Source organism: Drosophila ananassae, chromosome 3R (genome assembly GCF_017639315.1).
Source record: "Drosophila ananassae strain 14024-0371.13 chromosome 3R, ASM1763931v2, whole genome shotgun sequence".
Lineage (NCBI taxonomy): Eukaryota > Metazoa > Arthropoda > Insecta > Diptera > Drosophilidae > Drosophila > Drosophila ananassae.
Window position 1 is genome coordinate 16,357,573 of NC_057930.1, and position 18,620 is coordinate 16,376,192.

Consider the following 18,620-nt stretch of genomic DNA (forward strand, 5'->3'; position numbering starts at 1 on the left):
ATATTTTATTCTTAGATTTTGATGCAGAATGATGGAAAATCGGTGTACAAATCCTTTAAGGTATTCCGCTTAAGAATCGGATTAGAAATGGCAAAGATATAGCCTCCACTGGGCCCATATCGGGCATCCATGCATTCTTCATCATTTCGAAGGGGATCTCCCAGAAAATTTGAAGAAAAATCGAAAAAATATTTCGTTTCTAGATTTTGATGCAGAATAATGGAGAATCGATCTACAAATCGTTTAAGGTATTCCGCTTGTGAATCGGTTGAGAAAAGGAGAGATAATGATTAAATTACCGGTCGTTCCTTTATATAGCAACTATTCTACTCGACGGATTCTAATCATCCTGACCTGTAAATATATATTTGTATCACTTAGGCACCTAGGATACAAAAAGTCTACTTTACAGGTTATATATTATTTGTTACCCACCCCTGACCCACTTTCGTCATAAATTCTCCGCCTTTTCCTTCTTTTGGGGTCAAAGAGTCAACCCGCAGCTGTCCCCATTATCTTTTCGCATTTGTTAGCCAGCTCTTATGCAACATTTGCAGATGTAATGCGCTCTTTGTTCTCTTTTGCGTTCTTTGCAGTTTTATTGCTAAATTAAGTAATTGGTACATGAAGCCCCATCGAGTGCCATGCACTCGCTTTCGAGTCCCACAATCTAAGTGCTCTGAAGACTTTTTTCTTGAATATCTGTATCTCTTTCCATAAGAACGCAGACTGGTTCGCGGGTCAGGAGACTGGGTCAGTTTTTACGCGACTGGGTCGCGTTTCCTTCTTTCGTTGATGAAGTTGATTTTCGATGGCGAATATATTTTCGAAAAATCGGCCGTTTTTAACTTTTTTATAAGTATTTGCATAACATTAGTTGTCTGATTTGTAAAATACTTTAAACTATCTTTATCTGCAATGATGAAAGAAAAATAATTCAGTTGGAAGTAAAATAAATTGTTAAAGGGAATCACAACCTATTTTTGGCCAAATAGTCTGGCGTCATTTGCCAAATAGCAGGCATTCTAACTCAGCAGCTGGGGGCAGCGACAGGCCGGTTTCTACAAATGATCTCAAACAAAAACTTAAAAAGCAGCCAACTCAGGATAATAACAAGAAAGGCTCCCTCGGGGGGAGCCGAAGTTTATATACCCTTGGAATTACATCGCGGTTTCTTTTGAAAGATATTTATTGTATATTTAGGATATAGTTTCTCGATCTTATATAGGGTCGGAGATGTCTTCTTTAATGCGTTGTATACTTTTGACCAACATTATAATACTCTTTGTCAGGGTATAAAGATACAACGTCAACCAAAACCTTTTAAATGTTTGTTATAAGTTATATGAAAAACAAACCTATATTTAAAATGTTGAAAGATGCTGAAGAGAATGGGAATCTAGTGCGTCACTTAAATAACTTAATATTTCCACTCATTTACACAAAATAATAAACTAATTAAGTGAGAAGCCAGCTAGTGGGATCATTAATCATAGGAAAACAGATGGCTACTCATGCTAATGATGTGGTTAAAACTCAATTTAAATGAGAATGGGAAGTTTGTTTCGGTGGAAGTTTTAAAATTTAAATCAATTACTACCCGATTTTTGTATCACTGTTTAAATTATAAATGTTCTTTAAATCAATCCTTTACTATAAACTTGAAAATATAAATTGATAACGAATGTGTTATTCGTGATGAACCAGACTCTTGAAAGCAGATAGATGGATTCAAAATGTTTGGCTGGACACATGGCGTATGAGTAATCAGCGCAACGACAACCATTTATGGCGCCCCTGCAGCATCGAAGCCACAACATGGACAATGAATTCGGTTTAATGATTTTCTGTCTTTATGTAAGTTTGTTTATTTCTTGCCTTTTCTTTCTGCTTCGATATCGATTTTGGTGCCTTGTCATGCCTCACGCTGCACTTTAGTTGCGACCAAGTTGAGATCGCAATTCTTTATTTGTGTTCCGAATAATTGTCGTTGGACGTGGTGATGTCATCCAGCCAGGTAGATTTAGGTGCCAGAGGTGACTTTTGCAGCAGTCATCGTCGCAAGCAGTTTTGTCGTTGATGGATTCGTTCATTGAGGCGAATCTCGAGTTGGATTCAATTCAATTGGTTCGTGGCGTGGAGTAGACACAGCCTGCTGCGCATTTTGACCAATTTTAGCCAAATTCAATTAGTCTTAACTGATGTTTCGTGTTTGCATTTGATAGAGTTGGCAAAAGGAGCGGGTGCTTGTGGCTCATTCCTCGTTGATTTCACGGGGGTCAAGGCCAGGACCCAAGAGCCAAACCCAATCTCAGAACCCAACTCTGGATAAATCTTGACTGCTGCGCAATTAAAAGAAAGTCGCGCACATAAATTGCTTTTGACTCAATGCACAGAAAAAAAAACATTTATTCAAAGTTTTAAAAAAATACACAATATATTTAAAATTTGTTTAGAGATTGTATAAATTCAAGCATGTTAATGACCCTTTCAAGACTAAACTAATTATAGAAATATAATATTTTTTCTTGGAGTTAAAAAAACATCTGCACTGATACACACACATAATTTAAGATTCTGAGCTGGCTTCGATTCAGCTTCTTTAATTAGCATCGAAAATAAACATTTTGCGTCGGTGCCTTTTTCTTTTATTTGTCGCATTGCCCGGCCACTCCGCCGTTTGTGCAAAAACTCTCCCACCTTAAATAAACTCACTACCATATGGATCCCACTCGAGATATTTTGCAATCCAGTTTCATCTTCAGACTAATTCTTGTCTAAATAAACCGCGAAGAAACGAAAAAAACAGCATCAGGAAAGTGGGATTTCAGAAATATTTATACACATGTTAAACAAATAAGTTCTTTTTACAAAAACCTTGAAATTGCTTTGTGAGACTTTATGACTTTACTTTCTAATTATTTTATTTGTAATGCAATTTTACAATTTCTTTTCTGATCATTTGAGTTTAATAAAAAAAACCTCCCAAAAGACAATTAAATAGATTCTTCTCTCTCTCTTGGAATTCAAGAAGCATTTTATGCAACAAAAAACTATCATATTAAATAGCCCATTTAGTTGGTTTTCTATTTTCATTTGGTTGCCGACCATCAGTTCCCCTTCAAGCTATTGCATCTGCAAAATACATCTGAATGTTGGAATTGGAATACTAAAGATAAAAAGCCTACAGCCGAAGTTATAATACCCTTGCATTTTTTCAATATTGAATTTTTTCGCGCCGTCCTGATCAAGAATATACATAAAAAGTATTTATACTATCAAGTTTATAGGATGGTAGATTATGCATTCACTGCCTTCACAAACATCTGGACAGAATTAACATACCCAACAAGGGTATAATAATACAGAGCAGGCTTCTTATTGTGCACAGCCCCAGATACTCATGGAAGGCCGCGTGCGGTCTAATAGATACAAGCCCCGGCGCTCGCAGAAAAAAGCATCGGACGCAAACAGACAAGCATTCAGTTTGCAAGAGTCCAAAGCGAATGCGAATTCAGTGCAGTCAAAGGGAACTTTTTCGCCAATTACTTAATTTAGCAGTAAACTTGCAAAGAACCGAGAACTGTGAAGCGATAGCTGAGCAGCAAATCTTGCACAAAAAAGAAAAATATCAACAGATAATGGAAGAAACATTCCGGCATGGCGGGGGTTTGACTCTTTGCCCCCGAGTGATGTTGAAGAAGGCGTCGTATTCATGAAGCAAGTGGGTCAGTAGTGCTCCAAGCTAATGAAATGGAATCGAACTCTTTGCATTCAAACATATATGGCTATAATTATAGCAGGCATGAGGAGAGTCTATAAAGAATGCATATATTGTTTGAGTGGTAATATGCTTGTTTCCGATGCATACTTTATTTAATATTTATGATTATATATACTGAAAGATTATGATAATTGGGGGAGTTTTTATAAAGCTATATTAGTTGGTCTGTCATTCAAATTTAGAAAAACTTCATTTAAATGACACATCCATCGTAATAGTTTCCGGTAAACTAAGACACAACCCCAAGAAGTATGCAACAAAATATTTTACTTAACTTAGTATCCTTTATTAGGAAGGGGGCTTAAACTGCGGCCCATAACTCTTAAAGCAAATATTTTTAAATTAATATTAGAACATTAATCATATTTATAAGTATATTGTCTATATTATACCATATATTTGCCTTTAATTCAGTTTAATTTTCCCTTAACTTGCATTATTGTATGTAATCTTAAAAAGTAAATTGTATCTCGTTCTCCCTATATGCACTTTTTGTTTGCCTTTGTAGTATGACTTGGTTAATAATTAGCAAGCTGGTTAACTGAGCACCCACCCGAGATCGAAATTAGCGTTCTCGGATGAGCTAAGCTGGCTGCACTTGTCTGATCGCCCGCCGTCCCTCGTCAGTTTTTCCCCCCTCCTTGGGGCTCTGAGTCAGGCAAAGGTGAGTAATAATGAGCCGGCACTCGTATATGGTTTCCACAGAATTTTGCCAAGTTTTGAGGCTAATGTTCACCTTGAACTTGGCAAGACCGCTCGACGGTCGCAGAAAAAGACAGATGCCGCAAATTCGAAAGAAACAGAGACTGATCTAACTATTTAAATTTCAATCCCCCATCGGATTAGCCCTCTCAATTTGGCGCTTATTTTTTTTTTGCATTTCTGTACATTGCAGTGCTCAACGAAGCTTTAAATATTTAAATCATAAAAAATATAATTTTTTGCTTTGCTGCCCCGACTAAAAAAGTGTGTATGTGAAGTCAGAGATGGTGCGGGACACCCACAAAAATGACACCGATGATGACGATTTTCGTTGGCGTGGCTAAGAAGCAGAACCGAACCAACCACAGCAGCTGAAAAATAATTACGTCGAACGAACGTCAGCAGGTTATGCAAGTTCAAGGCCAAAAACTCTGCATTAATTATAATTATTTTTGCATTTGTTAAACGCAGAGAGGCGACAACAACAATGAGCACGTTGCCTGCTAATTGTATGGGCGAATGAAAAAGAAGAAAAACAGGTAAATGCAGAATTATTTTTTGTGCTCGAATGTGGTAATTAATTGTGGCCAGCAACCGATGGCAAAATATTCCCAACCCAGGGGGTATTGCCATTAAAAAGAATCAAACGGAGTATCAAGTGTTACTTGTTGGTAATTCCATTTAAGTTTGGATTCGTCATTTAATGGCCGAAAGGAGCTAATTTCTTACCATGTGCCCCATAAAGTGCACAGCTTTGAAAAATCCCCAACCAACCAATTCGAAAGAAAACCCACGTAGACCGACAATATGGTTTATCCAATAAGACTGTAGTTGGAGCTTCGTGGAAAGTGCTCTCGGCTCTGTCGAAATCCCTCAAGGCACGTACTTGAGCTTTTTCTGTTTTTTTGGCACACTCCTCCGTGTTTTCACTTTTGTTATCTGCGAAATATTTGTCACAAGCGCCGCGATATCTTATATCATTTGCAGAGATTTCAGATATCAGATAGCCAAACAAAAGGCTAAGCACAAAACTGGCTCAGCCCAATGGCACCATTTCCAATTCAATTTGCCCTAAATCGATAATAAATCTTCGGAATAAAGGGCGGACGGAAGGGAGGCCTAAGCCAACGATAGCTTCTTCGTCATTATGGGACTTAGGAGCTACCACACTAGAAGGATGGTTGGGAAGTATAGGTCATAACCTATTCGTTTTGTCGCTAGAAATACAGAAACATAAATAAACTAAATTAACTGCCTCTGAAAAATTCTTTTAGCTTAGACTGCTAAATAGAAAGTCGCAATTGAATAATAAGATAATAATATATCAAATCCTAGAAGCAAATCCAAGGTTCCCTTAAATTTTTAAAGCTCTTAGCTCTAATTATAATTATTAAAGAAGCTTCTGTTCTTGTGTTTAGTTGACACACATTTCCAATCTTTTAAATCCTTCAAAATATTTGAAGTAGTATTAGAGAATACAAATTATAATTCGTTTCGTTAGAATCACTATAATTGTTTGCTGCTACTTTAAACTCTTTTAGAAGTTCAACGTTATTTAAAAATATGTATTATAATATTTTCTATTTCATATTTATACAAAAATATAAATACGTTTGTAGTTATTTGAGCTATGATTAGAATTACTTTTATAGAACGTGTTATTTTTTAATAGTTACATCTAAATGATATCTTTCCTATTTATATTATACAAACATAACTAAATTACTTCGCTCTACTAATTCACACTCAATTTTTGGTTCGCTTGGCCATTTTTAACCACAAAACATCACATAAATAAGTTAATTTATGTTTTTAGCTCCTACCTTTTCCCTCTCGCCGGTATTCGTAAGCTTCAAATTTGTTTTTATTTACATTTTATTCTTTTATTATTCAACTTATTAGCATAATCTTCTCGATTTCAATTTCCTGGGTACAAATTATGAAATGCAAAAGTAAAATTTTTACACAAAACATTTAAATGTAGTATTTACAGCGTTCTCAAAGATAGATGGTGTATAAAAGTCAATTAACCAATCTGTATGAATTGAAATCCTCTTCTCCTTTCCTCCGAATCTTCTCGACTCTTGTCAGTATCGAATCCAAAATTACGTGTGTCTATATTTCCAAAATTATTGTTATTATCACTATTAGAATCCAATTTTTCCAGCTCTCTCAATAATCTATCGGTGTCGGAGTTGTGAGCACTATCAGACCAGTCCATATTGTTTCCAGCATTACGAGCAAAAGGGTTTCCGCCTTCTCCAAACACATTTATAGTCTGGAATGAAGTCGACGCAGCGATTGTCGAACAGATTAATCCCAACAGCACCAAGAGACTGATATTTGCTTGCATTTTGTTTCTTTCAGCTTTCCGTGTAATTGACTGAAGGTGCTCGATTGCAGAACCAGGCTTTTATAGACACACTCTGGGTCTGAGTTATCAGCAAGTGCCATTCTATATGTCTATAGATAGGTAGTAGTATACCAATTAATGTGAGTGCGGGAAATTCCATCTAACTTATTAATTTAATCTCCCCTTACCACAAATGCTACTGACAGCGAGTGTGTTTAGCTAATACGTTTTCATTTTTATATAAACTTGTGTTTCTTATTTTTCCAACCATAAAAATATTCTTTATTGAAAAGAAAATATATTTTAACATAGTTTTATTCATACTTGAACTCTTCATTCATGTTGATAAATATATTTAGACAATACACTGTTACTTAAATTTTAGTTCACTTTATTCAAAGTTTTTGGTTTAAAAATAATTTCCAGCAGTGTCATTTCGGGGTCATCTGCATCTTCAAGCTCTTGTTCCTCTAAAGCCTTTGATATTGCCTCCATTTCGTTCATGAATATCTCGGCACTGTTATAACCCTCGCTCGTTGATGATTCCGGAACCTCTTCGGGTGGACAGCATAAATCGTGCGAGTGGCCAGCAATTATAACCACCAAACTTATTAAAAGTAAAGACAGTAGTAACTTATGGAATCCCTCCATTCTGTTCACTAATCGAGAATCAAATGAGCTTTATAATTGCATTTTCCTTGGCTTTTATACGGACTAGAATTGTGGAAAATCCAGTTGGGGTTAAGCCCATAAGTGGTTTGGATTTCCTGATTTAATAAATGCACTGGGCGACACATTAATTTGCTTTGAATCTTGTGATCAGTAATATTTAATCAGCATGCTCAATAAAGATTTATGATTACATACCTATTTATGTATAATTTATATATTTTTATGTATTGATATATTCATATACGATGTCAAGTCAACAAGGAAGATATACACTCATAAAGCTCATAAAATACTTTCTTTCAGGCAAGCCGTTAGAAGTACCGACAAAGTAAAGCTAGAACGAAAATTAGATTCGACCAACAACCCCTAAATGACTTGGCAACGAACATGGAGCACTTAACTCCGATTCGTTGCCTTAATACTCCGACACTCGAGCTCCTCCAGCACTTTATTCAATTTTCCGAAGCTCTCGCACGGTTCCCCCATGAGGTCTATACCCCCGACTAGGAATATGCAATTTGCTCCCGAGGCTAATGCCCTTTTATGGCTTTCGAGTGTGCTGCATCAGCAAAACGGTGGTGAAAAGCCTCAACCGAAGATGCAGCAGCAAAGAACCTTAAATGGTGCCATCATAGGCTGCAGATTCGTTGGAGCTGCAGCTCATTATCCTGGCAGCTACCGAGTACTGCCACCCCCTAGCTCAATATTTTCCTTTCAGTTTTATTATGTGCTTACATGGTAGTATTACCTTTAATCCAATTTTTCTTTAAGAATCTGTTCGTTCCAGCATCACACACTTAAACCCAATTGTAAGTATTCCCCATTTCCACCTTCGAGCCCACATAAAAATACTGGATTACTGTTCCTAAGAACCCTAGGCTCACACAAAAAAACGAAAAAATAATAAAATTAAAACTCCCAGCCATAAATGTATGACAAGCAGTCAAATTAACATTTCAGTCACACAATGACCTTCACCTAGAAGCCATCAAAGCGTACCAAACCCTAGCCCCAAGTCTGAGGCACTGTCGGAAACCAAAACCAAAACCCAAACCAAATCCCAGACCAACATCGACGCAACGCGACCAGATAATATATAAAACCAAAGCCAATTCAAAAACAAATAAACATGGAAAAAAAAAATGAGACAGAGCCGAAGCAGCCTTTTGCTCAATCGGTCGCGTAATTTAGCTTTTGGAGCCACTTGATTAGCACGCTCTGAGCCAAGTTTAAACGTGGGCTGCTTAACCAAACGGCAGCCGACGACCATCCATCCAACCCTCCAAGTCAAAGCTAGCCATAGCTGGCTATAGAAGCAACAAAAAAAGCGCTCCGATATTGGCAACGACGGCGAACAGAATTCAGTTAAAGACCCGCACTAAAGACTTTGACGCAAAAAACGTGCGAGTACGTGCTGCTGATTAGTAAAACAAACAAATTAAATTGGTTTCTGTTTTTGCTTGCTTTTGCTTTTATACTTTATTGGCTTTTATTTTTTTTGGCTAAGAGCTACGTAAAAGAGAGACCAAAAGAGTTCATTTACATTTGAAAGAGATCTTCAACAAAATAGTAAAGGTAGAAATAATTTTTTATTAAATACATTATAAGCAAGGACTTCCAGGATTTAGACACTTAGTTCCAATTACAAGACAAACTATCTTAACTTTTTATTGTCTTATAAACACACACTTGCTTCCTTTAGAACAAAAATTGTTACAATGAATATTAATACAAGCTGGAATTTTATAGTCATGAGTAGGCAAGACGTCTTGTGAATTCTTGGCATTATGACTTGGCCCGTGAAAAGCAGAGCCGGGCTTTAATCCAAAGCCAAATCAATATGCAGGTCGCAACTTTGACTCAATTCATTATAAGCCGAGGCTTTCTCGATCGAGAAGGGGTCTCTGTGGGGCTAGGCCCATTACTGGTCACCAGTTGGTTAACTGCTTTCGATGATGCTTTTGGTATTGCACTTGACAAATTTTTACTTGAAAATATTAAAAAAAATAACATATTATAAAAGGTAAGTTTTACTGATAAAATTCAATTGTTATAATCCCCATTTTTAAAATTTTTGGTTTGAATGATATTTAATTCCTTTTAGAGTGTACTGCTCCCAGTGACGCTACTACCACTGCTGTTGTGGCTGCATTGTTCTCGGTTCTCGGTGGCAATCTTAACGAGCGCAGCATGCAAAACAAGGCACAAGACGCCGTTCAGCCACCACACACAGAAGGAATCGCAGAATCGTTTTTATGGCCGATGCGTCCCCTGCATGATAATCGAGCTGTGCTCCCAACTGGGTGTCTCTGTGGCTCAGAGTTCCCCCATGCCCATCTCCTGCTTCTTCTGAGGTCTGATTATGCGCACGCGCTCATAACCAAAGACTTGGCTCCCCCACTGCCCTCCAATTCCATCCTTACCGGTCTCCTTCAGCTGCTGAGCTGGCGATTTATGATGGATGGAGCGTTGGCAAGTGATTCGCCTTGACGTTGATGCGCCATCAAGGAAAATTATTGCGTGCGCACAATTAAAACTAAAATAAAGTTGCAAAAACATCCACCCTCTCCACCAAATGTAGACAATGCACTGGGCCAGATGTAATAAAATGAGTCACTTGGACTTTGTTGGCGGTTCAATTGGGTTTCAAAATGATTTAACTGGGTTTTTGAGAGTGCATGGATGGTTTAACTTTCGGCTTATTTTTTTAGGAGTTCCAATAGTTTAATTGTACAATATTTCCAATACATCTTGGGGTTTTAATGGCTTCAAGCTCCAATACGTTTAAGCATCTGTATAAGCATCCGTGGATGTTGTATACCTATACCTATACCTCATTATACACAAGAAATAAAATTATAGATATTATATCCTCTTAAAATCATCAATACATCGTTATATCGATTTTGTTACCAAGAAAGGAGCATATGGACCTGAAACTCTAGAGATAAATATCTGACATAACATATTGTTGGAGGAACAATATTTTGTTTTCCAGGCCTTGTTTCCCTTGGCTTATTTGCCAACTGACCCAATGGGGAGCAGCGTGATTAACCGACTGACTGACTGACATCAAAAACCGAAGGAATACGTTGAAGCTGTTTATCGCGGACATCAGAGAGCTACAGCAGCAGCAGCAGCCTTAGTTTCAGTAACAAAACAAAACAGCCAAAAGCCGGAGGCAAGCACGCGTTCTCCAAATATTTATGAGCCGCAAAGATGGGGAGTCGTCGGTAAGTAGTAGGGGGTGGCCAACGACCTGGGGGGATTTTTGGCCAAGTGATTTACTGACTGAGCTTCAAGTAGCCGAAGCAACTGTCAATCAGGCTACAATCAGCCTTCACTTAAAGCCTATAAAATTGTCTGCAGTTTAGCGGTATAGCAAAGCCAATCGGGTAAAAAATATATAACCAAAAAACCAAAAAAGTAAAAGTGGCTTACGGTAAAACAATCCGACAGCAAGAATTTCAAAAATATTGTATATGTACACGTAAAGCCGCTCCCCAAAAAAAGAAAAAATATCCATGGAACGAAGACGCGTGCAAAGACAATTAGTGACCCCAAAAACGTTTCGCAGCTAAAGATTTTTTTCTCCGAGTTGATCATTTACGATTGATATATGTAAGGATGGTGGGGCTCCCCATATTGTTGTCGGATGCATTTAGTAAATGAGATCTTAAACATTGACGGCTGACGAATTTTCACTTCCAAAATGGCAAACAAGACGTGATCGAAACCCATCGTCTGAAGAAATATTTTTTTTACATTCTGGACCACATAAAACTGATTTCAAGAAGGGTGTGTGGCTTTCCCCAAGCTGATGGTGGTCATTCAATGTTGGTGCTGACAATTTCTACCTGGCCACAAGTTATTTATTTATTTGTATATCTTTTACCTTTGATTTTTACCTTTTCTTATTTTGCAGACCTTCGCCGAGCCTAACACAGATACAGATGTATAAGCTATATAGGATTTTTATTTTTATTTTTTGGTTTTTGCCACGAAACGAAACTGTCAATTGATGTCTTCGGCGCCAAACGAGGCGGCTTTCGGTATTTCCTTGGAATTATCTTAATGTGAAATCTTGAACTATGTTTGGGCATGGCCGACAAAGCCTGGCTGGCCAACAAATACCTAAGACAATTTTTAATGGATTTCGGTCTTGACATGAAATTTCTGACATTTCCAAAGGCGCATTTAATTGCAAAGTTTTGTAACGTCAACAAGATGTCACCGACATTTTTTGGCCCAAGGCAGTGGCGTAAATTCAAAATTACCAAAAAACAAAACTAATATGTTATTCCCTAATCTTAAAGTAAGTTTCAATCTCGGAAGTCTTGATTCAGTATCAGGCTGTCGCCTTGTTGTGGCCCTGATGGTGGACCTTTTTCTGTTCATTTCAGCGTCTGGGAAACCCTTTTCTGTCTCGGCGATTACACATAATTTTCATGTTAATAGCGAGTGGCAAATGCCAAGGTACGATAAAGGAAACACTCTTCAACCAAAAGGAGTGGAGAAATAAAATGGGAAGACTAACATATGCGCCCTGATGGGTGCAGCTGAGCGGAAATCTAACCGACATACCAAACCAAAAGCACACACCGAAAGGGAACTAAATGGATAACAGTGGTTATTCTTTAGTCTGGAGCTTTAAATGCTGAAAATTTTAATACTGAAAACATTGGTGTTTCATAAACATAGGTATTCAATCACAAATTTCGGTTAAGATAAAAGGATAATTATAAAACAAGAAAAGAAAGCTATCCTGGCTGCTGCCTTATTCTACCAACCCTCCAATAATAGATCACTCAGATGCTGTACAATTCTCAGACGACGTTAAGATTTAAAACCATAAAAGATTTAAGAGCGGCCACAATCCCGACTAAGCTCGAAGGAATCCGTGATGTTTCTGCAGCAAGCCATTAAAAAAATACCGTGTGCCAAGTAACTTAGGCATGCCTGAATCCTCCCTATGTGCACCGAAATTAGAGACTGACTTTTTATTTTCCTCTTTACTGGCTCATAGTCCTCTGCCTGCTTTTTTTACATCGCTCGGAAACGGATACGGATGCGGATGTCTGCCATAAACGAGCTCATTAGTAGGCACAATGTGGTGTGGCTAATGTGCCTCAATAGATAGTCCGCAGGAATTCTTCAAGATTCTGCGTTCGGCGACGACTTTAAAAGTTTAGATCCTGTTTTGCCCACAGGAAAATTGGACGAGGCGAGCATTAAATGCGAACTTTTACAGCAGTTTTAAAGTCGTAAACACCCAATGAAATTTTAATGATGCCGGCCAGGTTGTGACCACGCTGACTCTCCCCCGTAAACATACTACACTAAAGGCAAAGCGTGGTATAATAAAAATATCATGAACCCAGAAAAAGTCCTGAATCCTGGCCTCTTTAAAGAGGAAAAATCCAGGGCTTATTGATTTATTTTTGTTCCGAATTTGCTGACGCTCGTCAGCGTCAGTTTAATGGTCCATTGCATGTCCCTGAAGTCCTGGGCCGTCGATGCTGGCCCCATGGGATATACTCATATTTTGCCTGTGTGCTCTTCTTGCTGTAGGTCCTGTATTTATCCCTTCTGCAAGCTTTTTTTAGTTTGATTTTGTGAAAGTGAGCTTAGGAACATCCTAAATCCATACAGCCGATTAGGATTATGTTTAAAGCTTTATGAGAAAAAGGTGCATACAAAAATTTAAGAACTATTAATATGTCTATTAATTTTTTTTAACAAAAGCCAAAATAAATATCTTAAAAATGTTGTATGAAAAGATTTTTTTATGAAGCAATTTGCAAAAGTATTCAAAAGTTAATTTAGTGTTTGTTTTTAATCAAAGTTGAGGCGCATTATCGGCAAAATAAAACCTATCTCATTCATTTCAGTATTTCGTTTATTGCTACTGAATAATTTATATTAAAATCGACTGAGTTGAATAACCGCAAATAGCAGACCCGTTGAAATGTGAGTCTGGCTTCAATGATCTTGTTTTTCTCCGATAAATGTCAATAGCGGATTAGATGCGAAACAAATTCGACAAATATAGAGGGGAAATGTGTACAAGGTTCGACTCTCATTCGCTCTGCTTGTTCCTTCGTGCTCATTTCAGAGTTCACCATGGCGTATGATTAATCAGCGACCAACGACTAATGCACTTAGTGAACAGGGCTATGACATTAAAGCTTAAGTGTTGACCGCACTTAATTTAAAATGCATGTTAATACGCCATTAAGTTCAAGCAGGAAGTGTGTTGTTGGTAGCGATATAACAACACTACAACGCTCTTATTCTTGGCGGCGATATGACCCGGTATGGGCCGAGGTCCAGGGGCATTCCGTAAGCGTTTATTGAACCCGGCCGGAACAAATGGAGGAGCAATTGGCTCCCCATTGTATCATGTCGCAATGCAGCCAAGCGTTGCATATAAATTGCCAAAAATTATGAAGACTTGAAACCTTAACAGGTAGCTCTAATTTCAGGGTTCACATCTCTCATATGACTAATTACATTGTTTGTTTTTTTTTTATTTATAATTTTGGGATTTCAGTTGCTTTTTTGTCTGCGATTGCATTTGTCAGACAGCTGGATGAGAGCTCTTGAACCCGACCAGCTCGTAAACCAGTCAAGACAATTAAAAACAGCCTTTAAATACAGAGTAACAGGCGATCCGCCTGTGATTTGCACGATTAAAAGGGGGATCAAAGAATTCTGCTTTTTTTCCACAAAAATAAACACAAAAAATACCTGTAGGCTGGAATCTTTGACAGTGTGAAATATTGTATTCATATTGTCTTACATTTAAGATAAATGCAATTAAAAATGTTATCCCTAAAATGTAATTCAATTGAAGTGATTCTTTTATACCTCAAAAACATAAATGTATTACATATATGTATAACGAATTATATTTCGAAATTTATATCCTTTTTTATTTAATTACCAAAAATAGTATTGGTAAAGCTTATTGGTAGTAAGCTCTATCATTAGCAACTTAACACCACTGGCCCCACGTTTGGTTGCAGAGTTCGCTTCAAACAAGTATGATTGCAACTCGATAATGATCTTCAGCGGCGAATCCACCTTGACCTGGTTCTCTAAAACGCCAGCCAAATGGCAACGGCAACAAATTGCAGCTCCAAGATACGTATTTCTTAGCCACATGCACCAGACCAGACCAGCAGTAGGCAATCCTAACCGGTTTCCAGCTTTTTTCTCACCGTGAAAATTACATGATTTTTGCAGTGGTTAACTTTTAAAACGCCAGCGGGCCAAATATGCATTAACCAGCATTTTGGGGGCGTGGTCGGCACGTTAAGCTAAAAAAGGTTACTATAGTGCGTGTAAGGATGTGGTTGGGGTGACTGCCAATGAAAATAAACGGACCAAAGTCCAGTATCTTTAAGTGCAGCCCTTTACTTCCCCTGCATAAAAATAAGAAAAAGCTTGGAAAAAGCAGAATCAGGATCAAGTTTGTTTCAAAAAAGCCAGCCAGGTCTACTATCTTTCAATATAATCCACCATTTTACTGCAAGGGCAAATCAACTTCGTCTCTGTCCGAAGTAAGCTTTCTTCTCTTGTTTGTTATTGCCACCGCCTCGCACCGCCTCGGGCTTGTCGCTGCCGCCCATTAACTTTTACTACAAAGAGCCTCCATCTTCCGCCAACCGGTTTTGGAGAGCTTAAGCTTCAGCATCAACTTCACATCTAATACCAAGTTCAAGGTCGAGTCTGAGACCACAGTGCATCACTAAGGTGTGACTACCCTCACAACCATCCAAACCAAAAGCCACTCAGTTAAGTTCTATCCTACGCTAAGCGAAATATTTTCATTAGGTAGTAATTTTAGGGTAATTGCGAAGAAAATAAATAAGAAATATGATGTGAAATAAAAGTTCAAAGATCATAAAGCATAAAGTGCCAATTCCAAGTAACAATTTCTAGATAATCAGTTTTATTTATTTAAAATAAAAATCCACTTTTCTCAGTGCAACTTTAGCTTTTCAATTCATTATGGTAGGCGGTGGCGGGTGCAATTCTCGTAGCTTATATTCTTATACCCCTGCTCATTTAAATCTTGTTTAATTATACAGCAGGTAAGTAATTCTAAGCATAAATTCTTGGTGTTGTTGGTTTTTGAAGGGGAAAACTGCAATTGAAAGAATTTCCCACACATTACAAATTAAACTATTAAATTATTGGCATTGAAACGTCAAATGATTGGCCACGAAATCCATAAGCGGCAAGTTCAAATTGAGGATCATTAAAGAACGTTCTTCAATTTCTTCAAGATTTCTTGCTAGGGACTATAAATAATTGTTAATGGGACTTTCAATCCTGTCATTGAAAGAAGATGTAGAGAAGACATCTGAGTAGAGATGACTTCTGTAAAATAGTCCTAATGAAGGCTCTATATTTACTAATCTTCGAAATCTATGGTAACTATGGAAATGGCTACATCGACTACATAGGTTAATGCTAATCAAGAATATAATTACTTTAAAGGAGTTTACTTTACTACTACTACTTTACTACTTTACTATTACTACTTTAGAGGACTTTAGGGACTTTCGAAGATGATACCTGCTCCCTTTTAAATAAATTTACACAACTACAATATAGGGTATATTGCTGGGTACAAATATAAACAAATCCTTTAAGGAACGTAAAACGTAAGGAAAAAGAGTTAGGAGTAAGCGAGGAAGTGGTGTTAAAACGGATATCCTAAATGTCTAACCAGACAAACACAGCTCCGCACTTTTGGCCCTACAGTCATTTCCGTTGGAAAGTTTTTCATTGCTTCCCATGGAGATTGAATAAGGAAGGACAAGCAACCGATGAGGACCTGTTGCTTGGATTTAAATTTATGCAGTCGTAAAATGTGCCACTTGAATCTGGAAATTAAATTGTAATGTCAAAGAACCTGAGCTTTTATTGGCTTACATCGGCTATTACAGTTTTCGGCTGATTAAGAAAAAAAAACAATGTGAGAAATTTCTCATGGTGGTTTTTCTTAAATTCTATTTAACCGCCAAAAGTACTGTTCACTATGCACATTACATAATAAAGCTCCTTGAAACCAGTTAGTTTTTTACAAAATGGCGCATTATACCACACTGCCAATCAAAAAAATCAGTTTCTGATTTTATGAAACAGATAATTTAGGCCGTTCCGTTCCTTAAAAAATTAATATCCAGGGCAGTTAGACCTTTATTATTAAATCATTTAAGTTAAAAGGATTAATATTATCAATTATATAAAGAAATACCTCTTTTTTCATATTCTAGGATCTATTCTAAGTGTTCAGAAGTGACCTACATATTACAGAAGCTCGTGACCTACGTATTTTTCAGTATTTTTGAAAATCGGCGTTGCCGGAATTTTGAGCTTGCCACCCAGGTCGAGGGGCGAGATGCAACTTGCAAGGGGCGTGAGCAGTGGGCCGAGAAAATAAAGTTATTTTTGCTTTCACTGGCTTTTTTCTTTAGTTCCTTTTTATTTAAACATTTATTAACTAAAACCATTTTAAGCATGGGTGAGAAGAGTCCATTAAATTATTAAAAAGCTTCCACATCCACTTCTTCTGGCTTTCTTCCTTTTAGAACCCCAGAAGAATGTTAGTTTCAAAGCGCAGACATCAGTACCTGTGGTAATACCCAATAATTCTGTGATAGAAACCTATGCAATAAGTCGATGCAGCTCGGAGCCGATTCAGGCCAGAATTGAGGTCATGGACCTAATTGGCAGTGGATCTTTTGGCCGTGTTTACAGGGCTCGTATAGAGGGCTATGAGGAGCAGGTGGCCCTGAAACAGATTCATCACAATCCGCAGTTCTGTCAGCGGGAGGCCGAGATCATGGACCAGCTGGTGGACCACTCCAACATCGTTCGACTCATCTTGCACTCTTGCGTGGAATTGGGTAATCCTCCGCGCAGCTGCATCATCCTCGTCATGGAGTTCATGCCTATGACTCTGCTCGACTACATCAACCATCATCACAGACGGATGCACTATTCCGATTCACTTGTCTATGTCCGGATTCTCTCGTACCAGATATTCCGGGGACTAGGCCATCTTCACACACTGGGCATCTGCCATAGGGACATAAAGCCGGAGAATCTTCTCCTGGACAATCGGAGAATGGTGCTTAAGTTGGGTGACTTTGGCAGCGCCAAGTTTTTGGTACCTCAGGAACCTAGTTTAAGTTACATTTGTTCCAGACTATACCGTGCCCCAGAACTGTTTGCGAAATACCAGCTCTATGGTTGCTCCGTGGATGTATGGAGCGCGGGTTGTGTTTTGGCGGAGCTTCTCAAGGGATCTCCTTTATTTTTAAGCAGCATTCATGAGCGAAATCAGCTGGGCCATATCGTCAAAACTCTAGGCACCCAGGGCTTGGATCGAGCTCCGGAAATCCTGCATCAGTGTGGCGATATTCGAAGTATAAGTTCAACCCGTCCCAAGTGGAATCAGTTGCTGCGCACGATTGTGCCGCAGGATCTCTCGGATCTGCTGAACTCTTGTTTGGTCTACGAGTCTGGTGCCCGGATACTACCCATAGCGGCCTGTGCCCATCCCAGTTACGATGAACTCCGGGTCATGGACACCCTTGGTCTCCCAATGCCCAACGGTCAGAAGCTTCCCCCACTCTTCAACTTTAGCAATCAGGAATTGGGCATAGACCCGAAGGTTTGGGTGCATCTCCTGCCACTCTATTTGGTGGAAACGAAACCGGATGGTACTATTGATCCAGGCGATGAAAACGTTGATCAAAGTCAACAGTTTTAGGAAGATTATTCAGTACATTTTGTATAAAATTTTAACCAAAAATACATATTTTCTAAATCTTGTAAAAACTGACTGACTAATATAGCTTTTAATAATCTGGAAGACTCTATAGTTTTATATTTTAAATAATAAATTTTAATTTATTTAACACCCAATAAACTCTTTTAAGTAACTTATTTTTATTCGAATGAAATAAAATATCAATTTGGCTGAAAATTCGATCATATATTTGACAGCACTCTTCTGGTTCTAAACAAAAATACCGTTCTGCTTAACTGTCAAAGCGCCATGTACTCCATGGAACGCAGTAGCCCTTG

General features: G+C 38.0%; 2 protein-coding genes across 2 annotated transcripts; one reads left to right on the plus strand and one right to left on the minus strand.

Annotated features, from left to right (window-relative positions):
* Nucleotides 1–6,343: 6,343 nt before the first annotated feature.
* LOC6502472 lies at nt 6,344–6,883 on the minus strand. The gene has a single exon (XM_001962819.4). It carries the CDS (start codon nt 6,837–6,839, stop codon nt 6,513–6,515), a length of 327 nt encoding a protein of 108 aa, XP_001962855.1. The 5' UTR covers nt 6,840–6,883; the 3' UTR covers nt 6,344–6,512.
* Nucleotides 6,884–16,898: 10,015 nt separating this feature from the next.
* Nucleotides 16,899–18,406, plus strand: LOC6497046 (glycogen synthase kinase-3 alpha). Its single transcript, XM_001962818.4, has 2 exons — nt 16,899–17,049; nt 17,117–18,406. Exons 1-2 carry the CDS (start codon nt 17,046–17,048, stop codon nt 18,301–18,303), a joined length of 1,191 nt encoding a protein of 396 aa, XP_001962854.2. The 5' UTR covers nt 16,899–17,045; the 3' UTR covers nt 18,304–18,406.
* The last annotated feature ends 214 nt before the right edge of the window (nt 18,407–18,620 follow it).